We start from the raw sequence: 24,515 nt of genomic DNA, 5'->3' as shown, positions 1-24,515 counted from the left end.
TTCTCGGATAGGCCATTTGGCATCTGTTTTGGGTGGGAGTTGCTCTTAAGGGGCCCTCCTCCCAGAGCACGAGGACCATTTCCTCCTTGCCATTGTTGTTGCTGCTGCCCATTTGCCTGAATCTCCCTCTGAGCCTTACCTTCCTTGCCTTCCTCAAAGAGAGAACAAGGCACCAGGGCCGTCTTTAGCAGGCACCCCCAAACTTCAACCCTCCAGATGTTTTGGACTACAATTCCCATCTTCCCCGACCACTGGTCCTGTTAGCTTGGGATCATGGGAGTTGTAGGCCAAAACATCTGGAGGGTCGCAGTTTGGGGGTGCCTGGACTTTCACTCCATTGCTTTTCACTGCCGCTGATCGAGAGGGACCGGTATACAGTAGATATACATTTGGTACCCCCAAGAATTCAGCGCCCAGGTGCCCCGCACCCCTTGCACCCCTGGGTAAAGTTGGCCCTGCAAGGCACGAAGAGGTTGCTACTGCTGCTCACGCCACTGCTTGCTTGAGCAGCTACAGCAAGACCAGGAGGCCCCAGAGCTCCAGAGGCATGGGCCTTGCGTGACAATGTAGACTCCTGACCAGAAGCGCCATCTTCTCCAGTTGATTGAGGGGGCCCACTGAGACATCCTGACGTCACGCATGTGATGTCATGGGAGGGGGCAGAGTCGAATAACATACAATGATTACTGTAGCGATTCTTACAAAACACATGTTGGATAGGCCAATAATAGGCCAATATGTTGCAGGTGGGTGAGGTATACTGAGTCTAGCACCTCCCTGCAATGGCTCATAGGAGTGGTCGCAATGAACTACTGCTGCTATTCCTTAGCTCTTGGTGGATGTACCAGAACTTCAGCATAAATGGCAGGTGATTATTTCAAAGCAAATAAATTACAGGCTTTATGTGTCCCCTTGGCCTTGTTGGTGACCTCAATTCAGGCTGAACACAGGAGGAGAAAAAAGATACGAGGAGATTGACCATTGTTGTTTGTCAAGTTGCATTAATTTTACCTGGAAATGTAACATAGCAGGGGCAGTTGCCATAGAGATAAAATGCATTAGAACGATCAGGTGCTTGCTCTTTTCTGTTGGGGAAACATTTTGTTTTATTTTCCCTGATGTAACTTGCAGTGGCGGGGATTTGCATCGTAGCTCTGCCAGTACAAAATCTCATTACAAAGTGCCCTGTTCTTTGCATAATTTAGTTTTGGAAGTAGTCTGCTGATGTATGCGAACATTTAGTTAACAACTGATGTTTCTAAATCCTGTGAACTTTGCAATCTGTGTCCTGACTCTGATTGGTTGCAGCTTTGACGCTCTTACGGGTGAGAGCAGAGGTGGAGTCATCCATACTAAGAGCTTTGGTGGCCAATGCAGAAAAGTGTTCAGTGGAGACCAGAGAGAATATTATCGGCTGAGTGACAGTGTCCTTGCTTACACATTCCAGGTGTGTCCGATTGCTTGTTTTCAGCCACAGTATCATCTGGGGATAGGAACAGAAGCAGCCCACTGGCTGGGGGGTGGGGCAAAACTTTAGCATCTTGGCAGCTGGCTCTCTGTTGCCTATCAGGCAAGGCAAATAGTTTGGTGCAGTGCAAACACACTGGCAAAAGAGCAGCATTGGCTTAGCTGGTGCATTTGCACCTTGTTGAATTACTTCTGCTATGCTCCTCCTGACAACCAATAGCAACGCATCTGTATGGAAGCTAGTGTAGTGGTTCTGTCCTTAGCTACCAAGCACCCCATTTTTCACGGGAAACCTCTGGATTTTAATCCATTCCCCGCTGTTCTCCCGAATGGAGGAAAATCCCGGAAATCCCCCGGATTTCCTACCTGCCAGGGAGCCTCCATTTTGGGTGCCACTCTTCCCATGTGTGGGCACCCGAAATCGGGCAGAGCGGCACCGGAAGTCGCTTCTATGCATGCCCGGCGGCCATCTTGGTGGTGGCTGCATGGCGGCGGGCGTCACCAAGATGGCCGCCGTCATGCGGCCACCACCAAGATGGCCGCCGGGCATGCGTAGAAGCGACTTCCGGTGCCACTCTGCCCAATTTCCGGTGCCCACACATGGGAAGAGCGGCCCCGGAAGTTGCTTCTATGCAACGTCCGCTGCTGCGCCGCTGCTGATCCCGCATTTTTCAGTGGGAGACTTAGCAGGTATGGTTCTGTCCCACCCTGCAAACTGCTTCTAGACAAAAACATAAGAAGCTGCCCTATACTGAGCCAGCCCGTTGGCTCATCTAGTTCTTTTTGTTCTACACTGACTGGCAGCTGCTCTCCATGATTTCAAGCAGGGCTCTCTCTCAGCCCTACATGAAGATGCTGACGCCTGAATCTGGGATCTTCTGCATGCAAGCAAATTCCCTACCACTGGTTTACAGTCTTTCTCATGCATGGCTCAGCCTACTTCCATTCGGAGTCCATTTTTCATGTGTTCATTCACAAGTCTGTGCCAGCTCGTTTTCTCAATTTAAAATATACTCACCACATTTTTTTTTCATTTTTTAATGGATTTTGTGTCTTTTTAATTGTGATTTTATGTTGTGAATTGCCCTGGGATCTACAGGTATTGGGTGGTATACAGATAATCATCATCATCATAATAGGTATACAAATATAAATGTTTTATCTCATGCACACATTTTTAAAATCACTTTATTCTGCAATATGCATTTGGGGTATGTTTTTAAAGCTAAGAACTGTATTGCAATGTAGATTGTGTGAAACCCATAGCTTAATTATTTTATGATCCCGTGTTTAGTCAAGGTGATGTGAATTAGGTTAGTTTGCTTAAAAATACAAGCTGAATAACATTTTTTAAAATGCAAAGGTCTGTTGGGGGAAGCAAGAATGTACGTTATCTTTAGGGTTCAAGTTGAGCTAAAACTGCATGGACACAGCGTTTGTCCACACTTTCCAGGCAGAGGTCCCCAAATGCTCCGTCTTCGAGTGGTTTTTTTGACCCTCGCTTTCCCCACTAAAACCCACTCTTTAAAGCTGAATCGGAGCAGTCAATTTGGGTTTTCCGTGGATGGATGTTTACTCTAATTGAGCTTTAAAGAGTGGTTTTTTGTGGGGAAAGCTCCAGAGCAAAGAGAGGGGCTTGGAGACAGAGCTTTAAATTGTGGGCCTTGCATGGAAGGAACAGAGGAAAAGCAACTCTGAAGAACCTGTGGTTCATTACAATAACTTTAAAGAGAAAGCATGTATCTGGTAGTCATGACAGGATTGCTGGGGAGGGGGATAGGTGCTTTATAATACACTAAATTTGGTGTAGTTTGTCGATTTTTAGGTTTAATGTTTCACACACAATTTTGGGTGGCATGAGTTAAATTTGTACCTTTCCTCAAGAAAATAGCTAGCATGAAGGTACCTAATATCTGGGCTGAGAAACAATTGAATTGCCAATATTTTATTTCTTTCTAGAGAATTTTATATATAGATACCTTTTCCTTCTTTTTAATAGGTGACCATTCAGAATGATTTCAGCGCTGAGTTTTACAACAGTTCCTGGGCTTATAGAAAACACACAGAGAGGCTTGCAACCGGAAAAAAATACCGCCAGCATGAAAAAAATACAATTCAAGAAGGCAGTTCAAAGGTACCCAGTGTTCTGCATAATTTCTTGCAAGCAATTTCCCCAAATTTTATGCCTTTTTAATGTTCTTTTCACTATTTGTGTGCTTTTCTACACAGTGTCTATTAATATACACAGTTATGCAAACGGCGTTTCCGTGCGCTGCTCTGGTTCGCCAGAAGCGGCTTTGTCATGCTGGCCACATGACCCGGAAGCTGTACTCCGGCTCCCTCGGCCAATAACGCGAGATGAGCGCCGCAACCCCAGAGTCGGTCACGACTGGACCTAATGGTCAGGGGTCCCTTTACCTTTTATGCATGCTTATTGTAAGTTGGAAAAGTGCAAAATGTAAAGGTGCACTGTGCTTTGATTTGCGTTCCGTTTTTCACATCAAAATGTGAATAGAACTGAATTTCTTCCTCATCCCTCATTACTGCAGTGGTTTTCAAGAAGTATGGCATGGCATCCTGGGGTGCTTTGAATGATGGTCAGGGGTGCTGTGGACAACACTGGCCCTCTTTCCTCCCCTCCCTTCTCTGATGCTCTCACGCGTCTCTGCCTCTCAGAGGCTTGCACAGCTGTTTGTTGCAGCAGCCCTGGCTACAAAATCCATGGTAAATGGTGCCTCTGGGGCTGGCCAGGGCGTGCTGGTTGCCAGGATCTGAGTCGGCCTCGGAGTAAGCAAGCAAGCGGGTGAGGGAGCCCAGCCAGCCTGCAGCCCTTGATGTTGGGAATGGACAGACAAGTCCAGGCACCTGTGAGGCAGTGTGAGGAGACACCTCTCTTTCGGGCAGGTGGAGCAGCTCAGAGACTCAGAGACCCAAGCAGAGCAGAGAGGAGAGGAGGCTTAGGGAACACTCCACAAGGGAGGGTGTTCGAAAAGGGTGAGAGGCTGCCAGCTCTGCAGGCAAGGGGTGACATAATTGGGCTCCTGAGCCCCACAGGGGTGCCGCAGAAAGAATGTAGTTGGTCAAGGGAGTCGTGGACTCAAAAAGGTTGAAAACCTCTGCATTACTGGATCGGGAAGTTTGAAATTTCAGTATTTCCCTGTTTGCTGAACTCTGACACCAAATAGCTAACTGGCATGTGGAATTACGCAGTTAACAAAGAATTCTTTATCCAGGAGATATCAGCTGTAAATTGCTCTTTTTACAAACACTTTACAAACACTTTCCTACTATTGTGAAAACAACTGCTTGAGTTCTATATATGTTTTCCTTTCCTAGAGTAATCTGCTCATGGTTATCGAAAACAGTGTGGAAGTTGCTCAGTTCATCAACAAACAGCCGGAATTTCTAAATCTTGCTGAGCCCTTCTGGAAAGAGCTTGCTAACCTTCCCACCTTCTATGAATATAATGCATACCGAAGGTTAATTGAACGTTTTGGAACACATTTCCTGCACTCTGGATCTTTGGGAGGACATTACAAAGTTCTGTTTCATGTCGCTTCAGACAGTGCAAAAGCACAAGGTAGTGTACTGGTGCACTCATTTCCCAATTAGTAAAGGAGTGAGTTTGGGAATAAAAGGCATTTTATTCTTGCATGCAAGCAACAGAGAAACCCCAAAACATTATTCTCTGTTTATATGAAATGCGGAGGATCCCTTTATTCTAGTAAGCAAGAGTAGAATCTAGTGCACTTCCAGACTGTCGCTCATAGCTGACAAGTTATCCCTTTTTTAAAGGGATTTTCCCTTATGCTGAATAGGCTTCCTCGCGAGAAAAGGGAAAACTTGGCAGCTATGCTGTCGCTGTTTTACCTGATTTCCTCTCCTCCTTCCAGAGTCTGGGATACTTACCTCTTTTGTTAGCCTTCCTCCCCCAAGATGGTAAAGGCTTCATGCAGCTAGCCTTTGTAGGTTGTGACGCTACCCAGTTAAATGGCTGTTCATCTGAGTCTTTCTCTACTAATACAGGTGATGCCAGCATCTCCATCTCTGCTTGCCAGCTGATTTCTGGCAAGTTGTGCTTGGCCTTGATGGAGCCAGAGACTGGAGTCACCTGTTGATGGTTCCTTTACAGTTCTGTTTGAGACCTTAAAAAAAATGTGTAGGCTGCCTTGAAGTCTTTTGCTTAGGCAGGAAGGTGGGGTGGAGCTCTTAATAAACAAGCAAATCAGTAAATATACCCATCTTCCTTAAGAAGTTCTAGGCTAACTTGGGACCCAATTCTGTGGGACATTTTCCTGCGCATTGGAAATGATTGCATCGATCATTCATTGATCATCAAGGTTAATGCCCATTTCTTGGCCTAGGTTTGAGCACGCTGGACATGCACAAATGCACTTCATCAGGTTGGAATTTTTGGTTCGTAAAGAAGAAGAAAACAGAATGCAACAAACTAGATGAAATGCTGCGACAATCTTCAGGTAAATAGTTGTTTGTGTGTGTTCTCTGAGAGGCTTCCTGGTCAATAGCAGCCATCCGGCTTAACCAATTGGAACGTTTCACTAAAGCAAACAGAAGCTGGCCGGTCCTACTATATTCAGCTCCGCAGCTCCCTTGTCTCCAAGGGCACGAAGAGGCATGTAGCAGAGCAAAGAGCACATGGGGGCCCTTCTCTGAAGGAGTTTAAGACGGCTAGGGAAACAGGTGGACGAGGAGGAGATGCAGGGGGAAGTGTGAGGCTCCGGCAACTGCTTAACCGAGGCCAGTCTTGCCGTAGGTTTCTCTGTTTGTATTCTGTTTCCTTGACAAAGAATCAACTTTACTGCTTGTCTCTGAGTCTCTGTGCTGACCTGCGGCTGAATCAGCCCTGACCCAATGATGGCCCCCAAATTGTATGGCTTTCCAAAGAAACATTCATGGAGATGGCTGTGCTCTGCCTTCAAGGTCAGAAGCAGTCATGCTTCTGAATATCAGGTGCCACATTAGGGAAGAGGGCTCCTGTGCTCAAGTCCTGCTTGTAGGTTTTCTATGAACCTTTCATTGGCCACTGTGAGAATAGGTTGCTTGGCTAGGCCAGCCACTGGCCTGATCCAGAAGGCTCTTCTTTTAAGTTCTTGTACTATACAGTCACACCTTGGAAGTTGAACGGAATCCGTTACGGAAGTCTGTTCAACTTCCAAAACATTCGGAAACCAAAGCTCGGCTTCTGATTGGCTTCAGGAAGCTCCTGCAGCCAGTCGGAAGCCCCGTCGGATGTTTGGGTTCCGCAAACCCAAACACTCCCTTCCAGGTTTGCAGCTTTTGGAAGCCAAAATGTCCGAGTACCAAGGCGTTCAGGATCCAAGGTACGACTGTACTTAATTTTTACGTCCTAAAGTCCATTTAAATGCCAGTTGTACGTGCCACAACGCAACTGTTCGACAATATAAGATGCTTATTTTTAAAATGCTGTGCTCTCTGTGTGCTTCCAGGTACCACCAGCAATCGGATTCGAGCTGACCCGTTAGTAGAGGGAGGAAGTCCTGGAGCTGTAGCTGGGCTAAGCTACATGGACATAAATGATCCTGTGGCAAATACTCAGCGGTACTCCTTCTGGGCTAGATCGGTGTCCTATTCTCCTAGAGTCATTAAGCAAAAGGTAAAACTTTGATTTGTGTGATATTTTTTTTATTAGATGAATCATTCTCACACGGCTAAAAGCCAGGGATTTTCAACACATGAAGTGGGAATATGCTTCTGAATACCAATTGCTGGAAGCCAGAGGAGGAGAGAGTGCTCTAGTGCTGGAATCCTTCTTGCGGGTTCCCCCCGGTGAGAACCAATAGATGGGCCATTGCATGACCCAACAGGGCTATTCTTATGTTCTTATCATGCTTTTTGTCATTGCTTCCAACCTTCAAATGCTGACCTCATCTTCTGCACAGAGCTTACACCCATATCATTTGCATGCTGCATGAACCCTAGAGAAAGATGCAATTGTCCATTTCAGCTTCTCTTATTTTTCCAGTCTTACATTCAGGTCTCCACAAAACGCCTTTTTATATGATCTCCCAAAAATTAACCAGTGTTTAAGTGCACATTTATCGCAATGTAAACATTGTCCTATGCAATTTTGCCTAATAGACACACTTCTGCAAGCAATTTCTCCTAATATAATGCATTTTTGTATTTATTTTTTTTTAAAAAAAGAATGCTCACAATGTTATGCACACTTTCCCCCAGACATGTGCGTTTTTCTACATATTATTTGGTTGCAGAATGGCATGGCAAAGTTCAGAGAAGTTCAAATTTCAAAGGATAGTTTGGTTTTGATTTGCATGTTGGTTTTGGGGTTGCGAATTAGATAGGTTCGCAGTTAATGCGAACTGAACCAGATTTCTCCCTCATCCCTAAGGTGTGATCTGGTGCACTGCAAAATGCACGCTTCATCCATTGCACACAGAGAGCTTATGTGCATGTCACGTGTGCATGCAGAGGCTCTGTTTTTACAAAGGAACCATCAATGCTTGGGCATCTGGAGCAAGGCAGTGGGCATGATGTTGAGCATCCTTGAGTCGTGACCATCTGAGAAGGTCTATTGGCTTCTTATAAGTGCAAAAGGAGGACTCCTACTGGAAGGCATCCTGAGGGAGGCTTATGCCTTCAGTTCAATATCACTCGATATATCCTGAAGCAGCTCTACCATCACTGTCCCTGACATGGGTACTGCCACCCAGATCCAGACAAGACTTCCATTTAGTGTAAGTTACTCATGACCCAGGGACCCAGGTGGCGCTGTGGGTTAAACCACAAAGCCTAAGGCTTGCTGATCAGAAGGTCAGCGGTTCGAATCCCTGTGACGGGGTGAGCTCCCGTTGCTTGGTCCCAGCTCCTGCCAACCTAGCAGTTCGAAAGCACGTCAAAGTGCAAGTAGATAAATAGGAACCGCTACAGCGGGAAGGTAAATGGCATTTCCGTGTGCTGCTCTGGTTTGCCAGAAGCGGCTTAGTCATGCTGGCCACATGACCTGGAAGCTATACGCTGGCTCCCTCGGCCAATAATGCGAGATGAGCGCGCAACCCCAGAGTCGGTCATGACTGGACCTAATGGTCAGGGGTCCCTTTACCTTTACTCATGACCACATTTTTAAAATAAAAAAACCCTCCTTTCTTTTTCTCCTTCATTGCAGTTTTCCCCCAAAAAACACAATTCAAGTGAAAGGAAGTTGCTGCTGAGCTTGCTAAGTCAAATAAATCAAATAAAAGCAGAAATCCCTGTGAGCATTGTACCTTGTTTGCAAGTTAATTAAGGTCCCTGTACTCCATCTGAGCATCTAGTTTGCTCAGATCCAGGGAATAAGCAGAAATTTCAAGATATCAGATTTGAGCAAAGCAATTCAACCTTATTGCATTTGGCATAATTAAGATTCATATGCACAATGCTTGCCAGCTATGTGTAGCCCACATGAGCAAGTTTGGTTAGGTATAGGCACCACACAGCAAACATTATCCTGGGCGACTGGTTAACTTCACAGGACAAAACCTCAAGAAATGCACAGGTCAATACTTGTTCACCTGAAAACACAGCCCACTTTTTTCATGAAGTATCTGGCGAAAGATGGACTTGCTTTAGATTATGCAAAGAAAAAAAGAATGTAAACCAGCTGCATCTTGCATGCCACATGCAATTCTAATTCTTAAAGCAATTCCACCGGCAATTCAAATAGTTTTAACTACTGGTTATTTGGGGCTGTTTAGTCATTATTGTTGTCTTTCATCTGTTAATTTTGCTGCTGTCCTTTTGGAAGTTGCTCTAGAAATATGTCAAAAGGCAAAGTTAAAAAATAACAATAGAAGTTTTCTACTCTGGTGTCCAAGGAATGGTCTGAGGATGCTCAGATTCTTTGTCACTCTTAAAGCAGGTCCGAACCTACTCACCTCTTGAGCGAAATACCACCTGGAACCCCTATTATCATGATCCTAACAAATAAAGGTTGTTTAAGTTAAGTCCCACTGATTTTAACAGGAATGTTAACCATGCAGGATTGACAAGCATTAATATTGGCTGCGTTGAACATTGCTCTTCGTTTCTGGAGGCAAGAGTACCATTAATACTGTGCCAAAATCTGGCCTCCAATTTCACAGAAGTTTTCTTCCCCTGCAAAAAGAAAATAGGTTTCATTCCCCCCCCCCTGCCTAATTCTCAGGGCAGTTGAGAGTGTGTGGAGTGTCTCAGGGCAATTTCAGGTGCGTGGGGTTTTGAGCATACTTCTCATCATTGCAAGGTGGCTAGGCATGGGATGTGTGTATTTCTGCTTTCCAGTAAAGATTGGGCCAGCACTGTGCAGCCTCCCCAGCTGTCCACACTTACTGATTATTTAAAAAAAACATGGGAGGAATCTTCTCCTAGGTTTTAATTGAAACATGTGCACCTTACTCAAAAGTAAGGGAAATTCAACAAAAAAAACCCTGCACCCCACACGTGAATTTCATCTTCTCTCCCTTTGAATAATTTTTGAATGCAATTCTCCCCTCATGGAGAAAAATGGGAAGCCAAGTAGAATGTAAGAAAAAGTAATGTTCTTTGAAAACAAACAAACAGTTGGACATGTTAATTATATATATATATATAGCTCACACCATTGTATGAGTTGGTGAAGGAGGTACCTTGTGCATCCGTCAAAAGACATCACCTGAAACGAGCCATCGAAGAGTACCTGAGCGAAAACGATCCCTGCAAATGCCGCCCGTGTCGAAATGGCGGTGAGCCGGCTGTTGTGGAAACTCAGTGCCTATGCTTCTGCAAACCGTATACTTTTGGAGCAGCTTGCGAACTGGGAACTCTTGTGCAAGACCAGCCAGGCAAGTCATTTCTCTCCTGTTTTAGAGTGGAAGTGTTTAAAGCAGGTACTGCAATGTGTGAAAACTACCAGCCCTCCCCGAATGGATGCACACACACAGATACACATGCGCACATGATGTTACCGTGATTTGAAGTTACTTTGGGCTTATCCACACTACGTTTCTCCCACTGCTTCCACCCACCCACCCCCAAGGAAACCTGATATTTAGTGCTGACTTGGAGCAAACAGCAATGGGGTTTTCTGCCAGTTGCCTTTTTGTTCTGTTGTTGTTGTTTAGTCGTTTAGTTGTGTCCGACTCTTTGTGACCCCATGGACCATAGCACGCCAGGCACTCCTGTCTTCCACTGCCTCCCGCAGTTTGGTCAGACTCATGTTGATAGCTTGGAGAACACTGTCCAACCATCTCGTCCTCTGTCGTCCCCTTCTCCTAGTGCCCTAAATCTTTCCCAACATCAGGATCTTTTCCAGGGAATCTTCTCTTCTCATGAGGTGGCCAAAGTATTGGAGCCTCAGCTTCAGGATCTGTCCTTCCAGTGGGCACTCAGGGCTGATTTCCTTCGGAATGGATAGGTTTGATCTTCTTGCAGTCCATGGGACTCCCAAGAGTCTCCTCCAGCACCAGAATTCAAAAGCATCAATTCTTCAGCGATCAGCCTTCTTTATGGTCCAGCTCTCACTTCCTTACATCACTACTGGAAAAACCATAGCTTTAACTATACAGACCTTTGTCGGCAAGGTGATGTCTCTGCTTTTTGTTCTAATTTAGTGCTAAAAAGTGGGTTTTCGGTGGGGAGGGCGGTGGGGCAAAGGAAATACCAATTAGACCTCCTCCTAGAAAGCATGGGTCAAGTGGAAAACCACCCAGACTCATGCTTTCTAGGCATGGGTTAAGCGAAAGTGTGGATGGGTCCTTAGAGCGCAAAAGGACCAACTCTTGTGTCTGGCCTCTTCAACGTCGGAGGTAGGCTTGCAGGATCTACTGTAGCTTGCATTTGTTTTACTAGAATCTAAAGGTAAACCTGGTTTCAACCAAACCTGGTTCTAGTAAACCTGGTTTCAACGAAATCTGGAAGCAAAAGAGTGGTTCAGGGGGAGGAAAGTCTGGTGCAAATATGATAGCTGAGGAGCTGGAGATAATAACCCACCACATTCTGTAAGTCACATGCTGGAAGGTACACATCTGTTTTCCATAGGCATCCACAGGAATTTTTAAAGCGAAACACTGAATAGGGGAGCAGGCCAGTTTCTAACAACAACAACAACAACAACAACAACAACAACAACAACAAAATGAGAATAGTGGCTGTGCATTTCCTCTCATATCTCAGGTTATACAAGTCCTGGAAGCTTGCTCTTTGTGTGTGGGGTGTGTGTGTGTGTGTGTGTGTGTGTGTGTGTGTGTGTGAAAATAAATATGGGAATCTGGGGATTGTGATTCACTGGGGTGGGGGAGACAACAGTCAGCTTTTCTGTGAATTGCCATTTGCTCTGATTCAGCGGTAAAATGCAGGTTTTCCCGGGGAAAGTACTAGGACAAAAAGAAGTGCTGATCTGTGCCTAGAAAGCATGGTGCAAATGGAAGTCTGGATGAGCCCTTAGTCAATGGCAAGCAATTACGTACCCATAATTTACGTGTGAGGAACACTGGTGCTGAGAGATAAGGAATCAGCACATCAGGATTTCTGCCCCCTCCCTACTTGCGATTGTCAAACAATTGGGAGTCATGAACTCTTGCTGATTTACTGTAAATCACCTAGGGCTCTGGCAAATGATCTCAGTTGGTCTTCTGTGCAGTTGCAACAATGTGTGAACTGTAGGGACACCGCAATAGTTAACAGTTTTGCTATTTTCACCTCTAAGAAGGGGAGCAGCTGAAACTGAAGGCTGGTGGATAGACAAGGGTTCCCCCTTAAGGGGAATCAAATATGTCAAATTTCCCAATTTTGTCCAGGTTTCAAGCTCTTCCCTCCAGAGGGGGGAGGGTGCAGGTGAATATCTTGTGATGGTGAGTTGCATAGAGATCCACTGAAAAATGATGCATGGACTTTCCTGCCATTATGAAGGAGTCATTGATGGAAGTTGGAGCTGCTGGTCCTCATGGAGTTCTTGTACAGGAGGAGGGAAATCAAGAAGTCGAAGCTGTAATAATCCCAATCCCAGTGGCGGTGGAAGGTCCTGCATCGGAGAAGCAGCTGAAAGCCGCCAGTGTGAGGATGAGCATGAGGATTTGCAACATTTTCGGTAGGTGGAAATGATACTTGCTAAGAGGAAATATGGTTTGGCAAGTCCTGGAGTCACCTGAGACTTGCTGCAAATTATACATTGAAGAGAGAGTCAATGTATTGCTCTCCAGATGTTGCTGAGCTATAGTTCCCATTATGCCTGACCACTGGGCATGCTAGATGAGGCTGATGGGAGTTGTAGTCCAACAACATCTGGAGGTCAGCCCATATACATGGTGTAGTGAAGTGGTTCTCAAACAGTGATCTTTTGAATACCAGTGATCCACAAGGTTCATTCAAGTGATCTACAGTACATCTGTGGATTTGTGGTTGAAGTCAGAAGACAGCGCATCTATTCACACTAAATATGTGCATTGGCTTTTAATGGCATTTCAATTGCTTCTTTTATTTCTTATGTTGTATTACAGGCATTCTGTGTTGATTTTGCCGCACATCCTACCATTTTTACTTTGTGCTCATAAAGTAGTATGAGTAATTATAAAACAACATGGAGGCAGGGAGACCCAGTTTTGGTGCCAGGTGCAAGATGGGTGAATGACCTGGAGTTCTGAAACTACCACAAATGTCTACCAAGTGTTTAAACTGAAACTTTTCAGTGCCTTCAACAAATGGTTTGGGAGGACCTGAAATGGCAACATTGCAGAAATTGGGCAAGCACAGTTCTGGTTGGAAAATCCAGTTGTATGATCAGGATATAAACACTTTTTTTAAATTGAAATTTTAAAATCTCATTAGAGAATTATTTGTGACCTGGAAAAAGTCTTAGCCAGATGGGCGGGGTACAAATAATAAAGTATAATAATATTATTATTAGCTCAAACTATGGTAACTTTTTTCCATGCAAGGGTTTGGAGCATTCTTATTTAGGTTGGGACAAGAAAGGGGCAAAAGTTAGTGAGCATCCATAAGCTGCTCTTTCTGTATGCGTGTGTTTGTGTCCCTCTCCAGATGCTGATAATTTTAATTTGATAGAAGCTTAATGGCCTTGCAGAAACAGACCCCTCTGAGATGTAAAGTGTTTTGAAATGAAAGGCGACAAATTTCTTGAACTCTGAAATAAATTATAATCATGGTGTTTTTTTCCCCAAAATGTTTTGATTTATAGTTCAATAGAACCACACTGCTTTGATGTGTCTACGTTGGGCACAGAATCCTGCCCACCGCCTCCTCCCTTGGAAAATGGATATGTGCAAGTAGGTGAAGCACAATAGAATGCCCTCCTTATGCAGGTTCTCTGCGTAGATAAGAGTAGTAAAATTTAGGTTGCAGTTCTGCGTACCTCTAAGGTAGCCCATGCGGAGACCTCCAGATGTTGTGGAACTATGGCTTCCATCAGCCAGCATGGGCAACAGTCAGGGCTGATGGAAATTGTAATAATCCAAACAGGATCTGAAGGCCACCTGTAATTCCCACTTGCCCAGGAGTAAGCCCCACTGAACTCAGTGGAAATTAACTTCTGAGTCCATATGTTTGTACTTTGTTTGTGCTATATGGATTTCATTGCTGGTTCACTGGTTTATTTAGGCAGTAAACAAGTTTATCTAGACAGAAATATCCACGATGCTGATAATTCAAAAATGCAAACAAATAATTCTATAACTCTATAAGAATTCTATAACTCTATAAGAATTATTCAAGCATGTAAGAATAGAGAGCCATCCTTCCACTCAGTGACCCTCAATTTTTCTACTTTTTAGGATGCCGATTCATCCTATCCTGTGGGGAAAAGCATCATTTACACCTGCAATAATGGATATGCTGTTGTGGGGGACCCAGTGGTGACCTGTGGCGAAGGCTTGAGGTGGACCGTTGGACAGATGAGCTGCCAGAGTATGTATCCGTAAGGCTGGCTGCAAAGTACAATTCACCATTTACATTTGTGTGCCCCTCAACACAAACCCTTTAACGGGGAACCCTGGGATCGCGGCCGCAGGGGTGTGTGTGTCACCGCTTCACACCCTCCCCCCCATACCTTCCAAGTCTCTCATTTTTCGCGGGAAACCCCTGTATTTTAAACCATTTCTCACTGGCAGCCCGGATTGGAAAAAATCCCATAAATCCCCCGGATTTCCTACCTGCCAGGGAGGCTCCATTTTGGGTCCTGGCGCCGCCCGATTTCCGGTGCCCAGACATGCGTAGAAGCGACTTCCGGTGCCGCGCCGCTGCTGATCCCGCATTTTTCAGCAGGAGACTTGGCAGCAATTCACCATTTACATTTCTGTGCCCAGGCAGAAACCCCCTCCCCGACCCTAGGTGACACCCGGGTGGAGTAATGACTCGTGACAACATGCTATGGGATTAAAATTGGCCACAACTTTATTAACCTTTCAGATGTAGGAAGACCTTGCTTAGGCATTGGTCGTTTATCCCTCCCAGTCCCCGGCCAGGGATCTGGGGCACATCAGGGTTAGCCAATATGTCTGGGGATTGGGCTGGCTCTGGAAGACATACAGTGGTACCTCTACTTACGAATTTAATGCGTTCCGAATGCACATTTGTAAGTCGAAAAAAATTGTAAGTCGAATCCCATAGGAATGCATTGGGGAAAAAAATTCGTAAGTCAAAGCAACCCTATCTAAAAATTCGCAAGTAGGAAAAATCCTATCTAAACTGCATCCAAGATGGCGGACGGAGCTCCATTCGTAAGTAGAAACATTTGTAAGTAGAGTTATTCGTAAGTAGAGGTACCACTGTATGTTTAAGCAGATAGCCCCCCCCCGCCATTTCACCGCAACACGGGAGTGCTCTGACAACCTTCCAGCGTATGGCCAGTGACGCCCCTCAACACAACCCCTTTAACGGGGAACCCTGGGATCGCCGCCGCAGGGGTGTGTGTGTCACCGTTTCACACCCTCCCCCCCCAATTTAGGTAAGATAGACTAAAGGATTCCGCCCAAGGCCTATAACCACCAAAGTTGTGACGTTTTGCTACGGGGAAGGCGAAACCTGCCAATGCAGGGAAATTCCTTCCCAGTCCTTCAACAGCAACCATTGTAAGACCATAGCAGTGCTTGCATACCTGTAAAGAATAAGTTAACCTGCAATAAAAGACCTTAACGAAGGGCGGGTAGGGCGGGTGAAGCTCTGGAGCTTACTGAGAGCTCCCATGTAGGCTCCACCCCCTTTTATGCTTAAAGATATTGTTCCGCTCACCTGTCACGCTTGGTTCTTTGAACTAAGGTGTGGTGGGAACCTCAAGGTTTGCGACTTGGGGTTGCGGTCCAGGAGTGCTCTGCTGGGAGCCATGTAGGATCAGGGGTGGTCTGCGCGGGCACACAAAGGGCGCCCTCCATTTGATGTGGAGAGCGGTCATTCTATGCCAGGAAAAGACACCATTCTTAAATTTCTGTCATGCAACTGTTCGAGACGATTGCCGAAGGTGGGGGGGGGTGGCGTGGTGACTGCTGAGAGGGAGCATTTATTTTCACCTCACAGCCCTCAAGGGCTAGTGATACAAATGTGTTTTCATTCTTCCGTCCCTCCAAGGAGCTCTGGATGTAGCTGACACGGCTCTCCCTTGCCCAGTTTATCTTCAGGGCAGGACCTTGATGTTCACCCTAATGAAGCAGCTCCCACTGCTTGGTTCTCCTCTTTATTCCTTAGAAACGGCTTGTGTCTTGCCTGCATTGGAAGGAGGACTGAGTGCAGACCCAGTGAAACCGTTGTATCAGATAGGAGAGAAAATAAAGCTGTCGTGCCCAGAAGACACACAGCTGGAAGGAGCAGCCGTCCTTTTGTGTGAACCCACCCTGAAATGGTCTCCCAACGTCAACAATATCCAGTGCCGGAGGAGAGGTATGTAGTTCTCTAGGACATTTTTTTGGTGCACTTACAGCCTGATCTTTCTTTGGAAACTTCAGAGCAGCTTCCGAGGGCCTCCAGAGAAGCATTCCACTATCCAAACCCTGAGCATGTTAAGACCAGGTCGGTTTTAGCCATTTAACAACACCCTGCACCACAAAAGCCCTTCACTGGGTGGAGAGACATTAAGTGGATTTCAGAGAGTCTTCTCCTGCTTGAAGGAAGCCAAGTCTGGTCACTTTTGCCTGTGTGCAAGAGCTGCTCTGTGTCGTTTTTCTAGAAAAAGAGGTGCCAGAACTCACCGGGAACAACCTCCTTTATTCTCTTAGAATGGCAATGATGCTCACCCGAGAGGTGCCAGAACCCACTTGAGAGGTGCTGGAACTGAGTTCCTGTGAGTTCCCCTTTGAAAAAAATCCCTGGTATTTGGAGTCAGCTGGTAGGCTTAACTCCTCTCTTTCTCTCTCTTGCAAATGGGAGAAGGTTTGGTTTCAGAGTTCTATAGTGGGCACTTGCTGCAGCGTCCAAGGGTTCTGAGCATTACTAAATTGTGCAGCAACAATGCACCATAGCACCCATGTTCTCAGTCCCAGCTATGGCATCCCTTGGACTCCATGCCTCTTTGCACTGGTAAGTTGCACAGTGTGAGAGGAGGAGGATGGGGAGAACACCAGAGAATGATGCAGCACAAAATGGGGGAGGTATATTATTGATTGATTGATTAAATTTCTATACCGCCCTTCCTCTGAAGATCACAGGGCAGTTCGCAACATAAAAATACAAAATGAAAACTCAAAATACAGAATAAAACGAGAACAAAAACAAACCAATGACCCCCCTGCTCCCACAAACACATTTAAAAGTCCATAGGAAGTCCAATCAGCCCCAAAGAAACATTTTCACCTAAAGATATGCAACAAAGGCACCAGGCGAGCCTCCTTGGGGAGAGCATTCCACAAATGGGGAGCCACTGCAGAAAAGGCCCATTCTCAGGTTGCCACCTTCCAGAACTCTCACCAAGAAGATGGGCCTCAGATAGTGATTGTAGGGTCCAGGTCAGTTCATATGGGAAGAGGTGGTCCCTGAAGTATTGCGGTCCTAAGCCATTTATGGTTTTATAGGTCAAAACCAGCACTTTGAATTGGGCCGAGAAATTAATTGGCAGCCAGTGCAGTTGGGCCAGGATCGGTGCAATTTGTTTAAACCATCTCGGCCCCTGAATTCTGCACCAGCTGAAGCTTCTGAACTTCTAACTCAGTGCTAAAGCCCCTGCTTTGGATGCAAAAGGTCTCGAGAAGGACTCCAGCCTGAAACCAGCTACTGCCATTCAGTGTCAACGATACTGAGACCAATGGGACTGACTCTGTATGAGACAGCTGCCTCTGTTTCCAGTTATGGATCCAGTTCAGAAGGTTTGGGGTTCAATTCAAAAGTATATCGGGAGGAGGAGATACCTATAATTTGGCTCCAAACTTCCCCTCCCCTCCTCATTTTGGAATTTGCCCCATGACTGCTGCTAGATCAGAGTTAGCCAACGTGATGCCCTCCAGATGCTGTTGGACTACAACTCCCATCAGCCCCTGCCAGCATAGCTAACGATCAGGGATGATGGGAGTTGTAGTGCAACAGCATCTGGAGGGCACTGCATTGGCTACTCCTGTGCTAGATGGTTAAATTCGGCCCAAGGCTGCCAGCTGTTAACCCTTTCAGTACTGTGCGGGCAGAGAAAAGCAGCAGTGATAAAGAAAGAGAATGCCTTTTTAAAAAAGTTCATAAAAAAGGTGCACAAAAAGATATGAGTTGTTTTAAAACAGGTATATTAAAAATGGACGGGCTGCATTAACTGTGTTTGTGAGAGCTTCTAAACTAAACACAATCGGCTTTTTTTGAGTCACAGTACTGTGAAGGGGGAAAGTCAATAGATTTTCCCCTCATTGTAAAACCAGAGGGAAAAGACAGGTCCAGTTGCTCGAGAGGCTGCAAAGGGGGAGGTTTTTAATTATGTTTTGATGGATTGGAATTACACTTCAAGTAGAAATAACTCGGGACCGGAGGATCTCTATCAGAAAAGGCCACAAACAGGCCCATCGTGAAGCATCCAATTTGTACAGTTTCCTTTCCTGGTCCTTTGGTGGTTGTTCTTCTATATTGCTATGTGCACCTCCAGTCTCCAAGAAATCTCAGGGGTGGAGACTCGGCACGCATCTCTTCTTGGAGCAAAGGTCTCCGGTGTCTTGTGGCATCTTTGTGATAGATGGTTTTGTTTACAGGCTGAGCGTAGGCTAGAAGGTGCACGGCATTAGCATTCACAGCCCATCTTCCTTTCCCAACAGGTTTCTAGCAGGGCCACCAGTGCCATTTCTTTGGATTCTTGCAGAAAGCAAATCAGGCCCTTGTTTGTTTTGAGCTGGCTGGCTCTTCTTCTTCCACACTTCCTCCCAGCCCAGGGAAAGACAGGGAAACTGAGGCACCATTCCCAAACAACGTTCCTTCCAGCAAAGCCAGCCGACTGAGAGGAACATAGAACGCTGCCTTATAGCGAGTCAGACCATTGGCTCCATCTCGTTAATTGTGCTGATTTGCAACTGGGCCAAGCTCAAGGTGTTACTATCCTATATAATAAAGTCCCTGTGTCTCTGCGTCCAGATTCCCTGTGTCCCTTTGTCCGCGCTAATGTGCATGTGCCCCACGGACACAGGGACTGGATGAAGAGGCGGGACGTACACACGCGCATGTTCTCTCCCCCCCTCAACCCTCTGCCTCCCGTTCCCCTGCAGCGGCGGATCAAGATGGCGGCATCGGGCCCCGGAACCCGATGCCGCCATCTTGGTCCGCCTCCTCCTGACAACCCTACCTGGCCCGTGGGAGGAGCGACGGGGCCGCGGTCGTCCCTCCCTCTCTGCGCTAGGCTGCGGGACACGACGGGAGAGCGCTTTGTTTAATTGCGTTTCTGGCGCACCCCGCGGCCGAGCGCAGAAAGGGAGGGAAAGCCGCGGCCCCGTCGCACCTCTAGCGCCCGTTTTCTTAACGGGCTGAATGAGACTAGTCGGTATATAAAGGCCTTAACAACCGGGGGGCCAGTTTACCTGTGAGATCGCCTTACCCCATTTGCGCCCCCTCGGCCGCTTCGATCAACAGAATTGGCGCAGGTACCACATAACACCCTTTCCACATTTGCGAGAATTTGATCTTATAGTGTGGTTGCACCCACTCTTTGAAACTCCCTGCCTATGGATATCAGGCAGGCACCTTCATTGTACTCCTTTTGGAACCTGCTGACAACACTACCTGAAGGAGCGTCTCCACCCCCATCGTTCTGCCTGGACACTGAGGTCCAGCTCCGAGGGCCTTCTGGCGGTTCTCCCACTGCGAGAAGTGAGGTTACAGGGAACCAGGCAGAGGGCCTTCTCGGTAGTGGCTCCCGCCCTGTGGAATGCCCTCCCAGCAGATGTCAAGGCAATAAGCAACTATCTTACTTCTAGAAGACATCTGAAGGCCCCCCTGTTTAGGGAAGTTTTTAATGTTTAATGCTGTATTGTGTTTTTAATATTCAGTTGGGAGCAGCCCAGCGTGGCTGGGGAAACCCAGCCAGATGGATGGGGTATTATTATTATTTATTTATACTATTGTTTTGACAAGCCTATCCAGAGATGTAGGAAGTTGATGTGTGTTTTGGTCTGCTTTTTAGTCTATTTGTTAGGATCATGATAATAGGGTTTTAACTTTTCAAAAGTTTTACCTTACTTTTTGTTTCCTTAATGATCGTTTTATTGTTTTAACTCTTTAGTAAACTGCTTTTAGGTGCTTTTTTAAATTTTACAATCCAGCGGTGTATAAATTTCATGAAATACTGTAAATAAAATATATCCTTGTCTACGCTGACTGCCAGCAGCACTCCAGGGTTTCAAGCAGGGGTCACTCCCAGCCCAAATTTGGAGATTTGAACCTGGGGCCTTCTGTGTGCAAAGCAGGTGTCCTGCCACTGAAATGTGGCCCTTCCTGCCGAACCACATAGCACTGGAAAGGTCTCAACGTCTTACCGAACATGCTAACAGAGTTAAATGTGCAGCGTTCAAAATTAGCCAGGCGCATTTTGTGACTGGGGATTGTCAGGAGGCGAGAGCGCTTCGAGAAGCCTTGTCACCGTGTATGGCTGCGGAGACTCTATAATAAAATTGGCGCTCCCGGCACTGAGATTGCGGGAGAGGAAATGCCTTCCCACCCAACTCCAGGGAAAACAAAGCAGGAATGAACCATTGTCGGCTCTGCCAGGGCTATCAAGATAATCTCTAGCCGACCTGCTCATTCCATTCTAGATCTTATGTTTCTTCTTTCTCCTTAGTTCCCAGCACAGATACTGGGCCAGCTGCCCCTGAATGCCAGCCATGGGAGAAAGCCCAACAGGCAAAATGTGTGTGTAAGATGCCGTATGAATGTGGGTGAGTTGCCATAGGTATCTCATTTCTGATAGAAAGCTAAACCCTCCAAGGGCATGAGCCCATGACGGATTAGAAAGCTTTGGGAGAAATAAAGCGAGCTTTGCTAGCAATAAAATACCATTTTCTCAGCCCTGCCCCACTTTAGTCCGTTTCATCTTTTTTACCTGCCTTGATGGAGCTGTCATTTGGTATTAGTAGAGATATAGCTTGGCTAAAGTAACAGAAAGGGGAAAGAGGGCTTTGGGTGTGTAAAATAGGGAGAGAAAAGGAGACAAAAGCATATATTCTGGAGATTTGGAAGTGTGGCAGCGAGTTACCCTTAGATCCTGCAGGGGGGACCTTTTTCTAACAAAGGCAAGTGAAATAAAAATGGATGGCTTTTATGGGGGGGATGCTAGTCAGATAAGTAATGAATACAGTAATTTGATTCCCTTTTTCTGCTAAAGCTCTGGAGAATCCATCCTGTGATACTGGCAATCTCTGTCAAGTAATGTATGCCCAACCTGACATTCTTCTTTTAAGTTTATTCCTAAGGGTGGGTGTATTCTGCAACATGTCATTGACAGGTTTATACTGAACTGTCCACACATCATTATTTTGCTGCGTGGACTGCAGAGCATTCTGGTTGTTGGGAAGCATTTGGCTTTGTGGGTCACAAATTGTGCAGGCTCTTCCCGTAAAGCAGGGATAGGTAACCTGTTACCTTTCAGTTTTTGTTGGGCATATGCGGAAGTCAATTGTGTTTTCCCCTTTTATCAACTTTCACAAGGGATTTGAAAACATCCGTGTTTACTCAGGCATTTGGTGGCTGAACAATATTGTTCCTGCCAGTCCTGGGATCATTGTTTTTAACTGCAGCTGCTTTTAGGGTGTTTTAACTTGTAGGTGTTTTTAAAATGTTTTAAATTCTTTTTGGAATAGTTTAACTGTTTTGAAATGTTTTTGCTTTGTTGGTTTTTAGAATGTGTCCCGTTTGCGAGGTATAAACTCAATAATAATAATAATAATAAATCTCTGATTTTTTTGCCATGCTTGTTGGGGCTGATGGGAGTTGGTGTCAGTCAACATCTTGGAAGGCTGCAGATTCCCCAACCCTGCTGTAAAGTTCAGCCCCATGTCAATAGTGTGATTTCCTGCTTTTCCTCCCAGCTCTTCCCTGGACATCTGTGCTACAGACCAAAGAAACAAGAGGAGCACATGGCTAACCATCTGCAAGCTACACGCATTGGAGTGCATGGGCAGGCAATATGCTTTGGTCAGCAAGGAAACCTGCAGGACTCCTGCTGCATCCACGAGACCTTGTGGCTCATGCCAACTGTGGGAGACATGTCATGGTAAGAGGTTTCCCCTACATCCTTCTGCCATAGCTGCCAAGTCTCCCATATTCCCCAGCTGGACAGCTGGAAAAACAGGGGTTTCCCGGGGAATACGGGAGACTTGGCACCTATGTCCTCCCGCCTATGGGGGGGACGCTGTGAGCTCCTCAGCGGCTGCAGCGAGCGAGCGGTGGCGGTGGCAGCGCCTGTACCTGAAGTCTTAAGCTATGGGTGCTGCTGCTGCTGCCTCCACCGCTCGCTCACTGCAGCCCCTGAGGAGATCACAGCGTCCCCTCCATAGGCAGGAGGAGCGCGAGCCAAAAGAAAAGCTCAGCACCCTCCCGCCTATGGAGGGCACGCTGTGAGCTCCTCAGCGGCTGCAGCGAGCGAACGGCGGCGCTGCTGCCGCTCGCTCGATGCCTGCGCAGGGCCGTCAGCAATGCGTCGTGACGCATGTGCCGGGGGCGCCAAAAGGTGTTTTGCCTAGGGCGCAAAAAGCCCTAGCACCGGCCCTGGCCAAATCAGCCCCATATCTTGCATTGGGAGGATAAAAGGAACGCCTGTGAGGTTGGCTTCTTTTGGTCTTCCTGTAGCTGCTTGTTAATCCAGATCGTTCAGTTAATTACTGTCTCATTCACTATTGTTTAATTTTTTCTCATTTGTGGCGGTTGCTTAGATCCAACCAACCAGTGCACGTGCAAAGAAGCTGGACAGTGTGGCGACACAGGAATAAGCATTTGTGTTGAGGTGGAAGGAAGGGTCGCGCAGCAGACCATGACAGAATGCGAGGCTGGCGTCCTCAAGTGCCAGGGGGAGAACATCACTGTTGTTAGCATAAGACCCTGCAATGTACAAAATCCCTAGTCTATGTTTGCTTACACTAGGAGAACCACTAGGTTTTCCAGTGTGTTATACACTGCATTACATTCCCGCTACAACCTTTGGCAAGTCTCCCTGGGCAAATAACTTAGTTATAGTATTACGTGTTGATTTTTGTTGATTGCATTTGTATATTATTGAGAATTGTTTTGTTTTGTTTTGTCTACCCCCCCCTTAGGAATTATTTGATTAAGCAGTTTATACGTTTTTCTAAATAATAATAATAAAAAAGTAAGGGGTCAGGAGAACGGTGGAATGAGGATTATTAAAACTAGCAAAATGGACATAATTTTGTAGGTGATATGGGAAGAGAAGGCTTGTATATTTCAAGGACATATGGGGGCAGTGCATTCCCCCCCCTCCGATGGAGCAGCCCACCCAGTGTCAAACACAGAATAGATTTTATTCATACTTCAGATGTGCACTTAAGTATGGCACTTTACTTTTTCCTGCGGTGGTAAATGGCAGCTGTTCCATTGGTATGGGAGAATGTAAAGGAGGGCGTCCGAGGACACTAATGATGTGCTATTAAATTGTTCTCTGCACTTACTGACTCACCTATGGCAAACCAGGCCTCGCCTCTCTTCTTCTCTGCTCTCCTTTGGGAGGGAGGTTCAGATATAAATTTAATAAATGACCCAAGAATATCTCCATAGGCTCACAGTTAGCTCTGCTTCTTGATTATGCCAGATTCTAGAGCAATTGGACATCAGCTGACCAATATGGCTGGTCACACAGGTGGCAACTCCAGCATTTAACTGGCTTATTTATTGAAAGGTTCGCTGTCTTTTAAGAGAGGGAAGAGGGAGAGGTTGGGTGGGGAAACCGAGAGAAAAACTGAAAGAGGAAAGAGAGTGAAAGAGGAAAACAGAGAAATTTGGACATACAGTATATGGTTAAAGATTTGGAGTTCCATGATTGAGATTACTAGAGGACCCCTATGCTGCAAGTTGATGCTTAGACTGGGTTTGGAGAAGTTGAAGATGACTGCATTTTTCTTGGTAGGTCTTTAGCTGTCTCAAACCAGCAATAACCCAGAACACTTATTTCATATTGTCTTAAAGCAAACAGATGGACTGTACAGAGCCAGACTTCGTCAGCCATCCTGAAATACTCAAAGATCAAGACTAATCTTGTATCAATAAATGAGGTTTTTTATTTAAAAAAATGACTGTGGTGTGATTCCTGTTCATAATCCCCTCAGAATTGTTTTATCACTTGTTGTTTGCCACCCTGGGCTCCTTTGGGAGGAAAGGTGGGCTATAAATTCACCTCCCAGAATGCCTTGGGGTGATGCAACATGATGTAGCATTCTTCTTAAGAGAGTACAGTCGTACCTTGGATCTCAAATCCCTTGGCTCCCAAACGATTGAAACCCAAAAGTGAGTGTTCTGGTTTGCAAATGATTTTTGGAAGCCGAACGTCTGGCACGGCTACCGATTGGCTGCAGGAGGTTCCTGCAGCCAATCAGAAGCCACTCTTTGGTTTCTGAATATTTTGGAAGTTGAACGGACTTCCAGAACGGATTCCG

General features: G+C 46.1%; 1 protein-coding gene across 1 annotated transcript in view; it reads left to right on the top strand.

Moving 5' to 3' along the window:
* Positions 1-24,152, top strand: part of C7 (complement C7) — a 31,765-nt gene extending 7,613 nt beyond the window's left edge. The window contains exons 6-18 of the mRNA XM_035100474.3: positions 1,309-1,447; positions 3,467-3,601; positions 4,804-5,047; positions 5,832-5,945; positions 6,936-7,102; positions 10,076-10,304; positions 12,370-12,547; positions 13,655-13,742; positions 14,247-14,379; positions 16,153-16,344; positions 20,693-20,789; positions 21,939-22,123; positions 22,782-24,152. Coding sequence (XP_034956365.3) covers positions 1,309-1,447; positions 3,467-3,601; positions 4,804-5,047; positions 5,832-5,945; positions 6,936-7,102; positions 10,076-10,304; positions 12,370-12,547; positions 13,655-13,742; positions 14,247-14,379; positions 16,153-16,344; positions 20,693-20,789; positions 21,939-22,123; positions 22,782-22,969 — 2,089 coding nt within the window. The 3' untranslated portion in view covers positions 22,970-24,152. The remainder of the gene's footprint in view (positions 1-1,308; positions 1,448-3,466; positions 3,602-4,803; positions 5,048-5,831; positions 5,946-6,935; positions 7,103-10,075; positions 10,305-12,369; positions 12,548-13,654; positions 13,743-14,246; positions 14,380-16,152; positions 16,345-20,692; positions 20,790-21,938; positions 22,124-22,781) is intronic.
* The last annotated feature ends 363 nt before the right edge of the window (positions 24,153-24,515 follow it).

This window comes from Zootoca vivipara, chromosome 10 (assembly GCF_965207765.1).
Source record: "Zootoca vivipara chromosome 10, rZooViv2.hap1.1, whole genome shotgun sequence".
In the NCBI taxonomy this organism is placed as follows: Eukaryota; Metazoa; Chordata; class Lepidosauria; order Squamata; family Lacertidae; genus Zootoca; species Zootoca vivipara.
The sequence above is the reverse complement of the archived record's forward strand: the minus strand, read 5'-3'. Positions and strand labels throughout refer to the sequence as shown.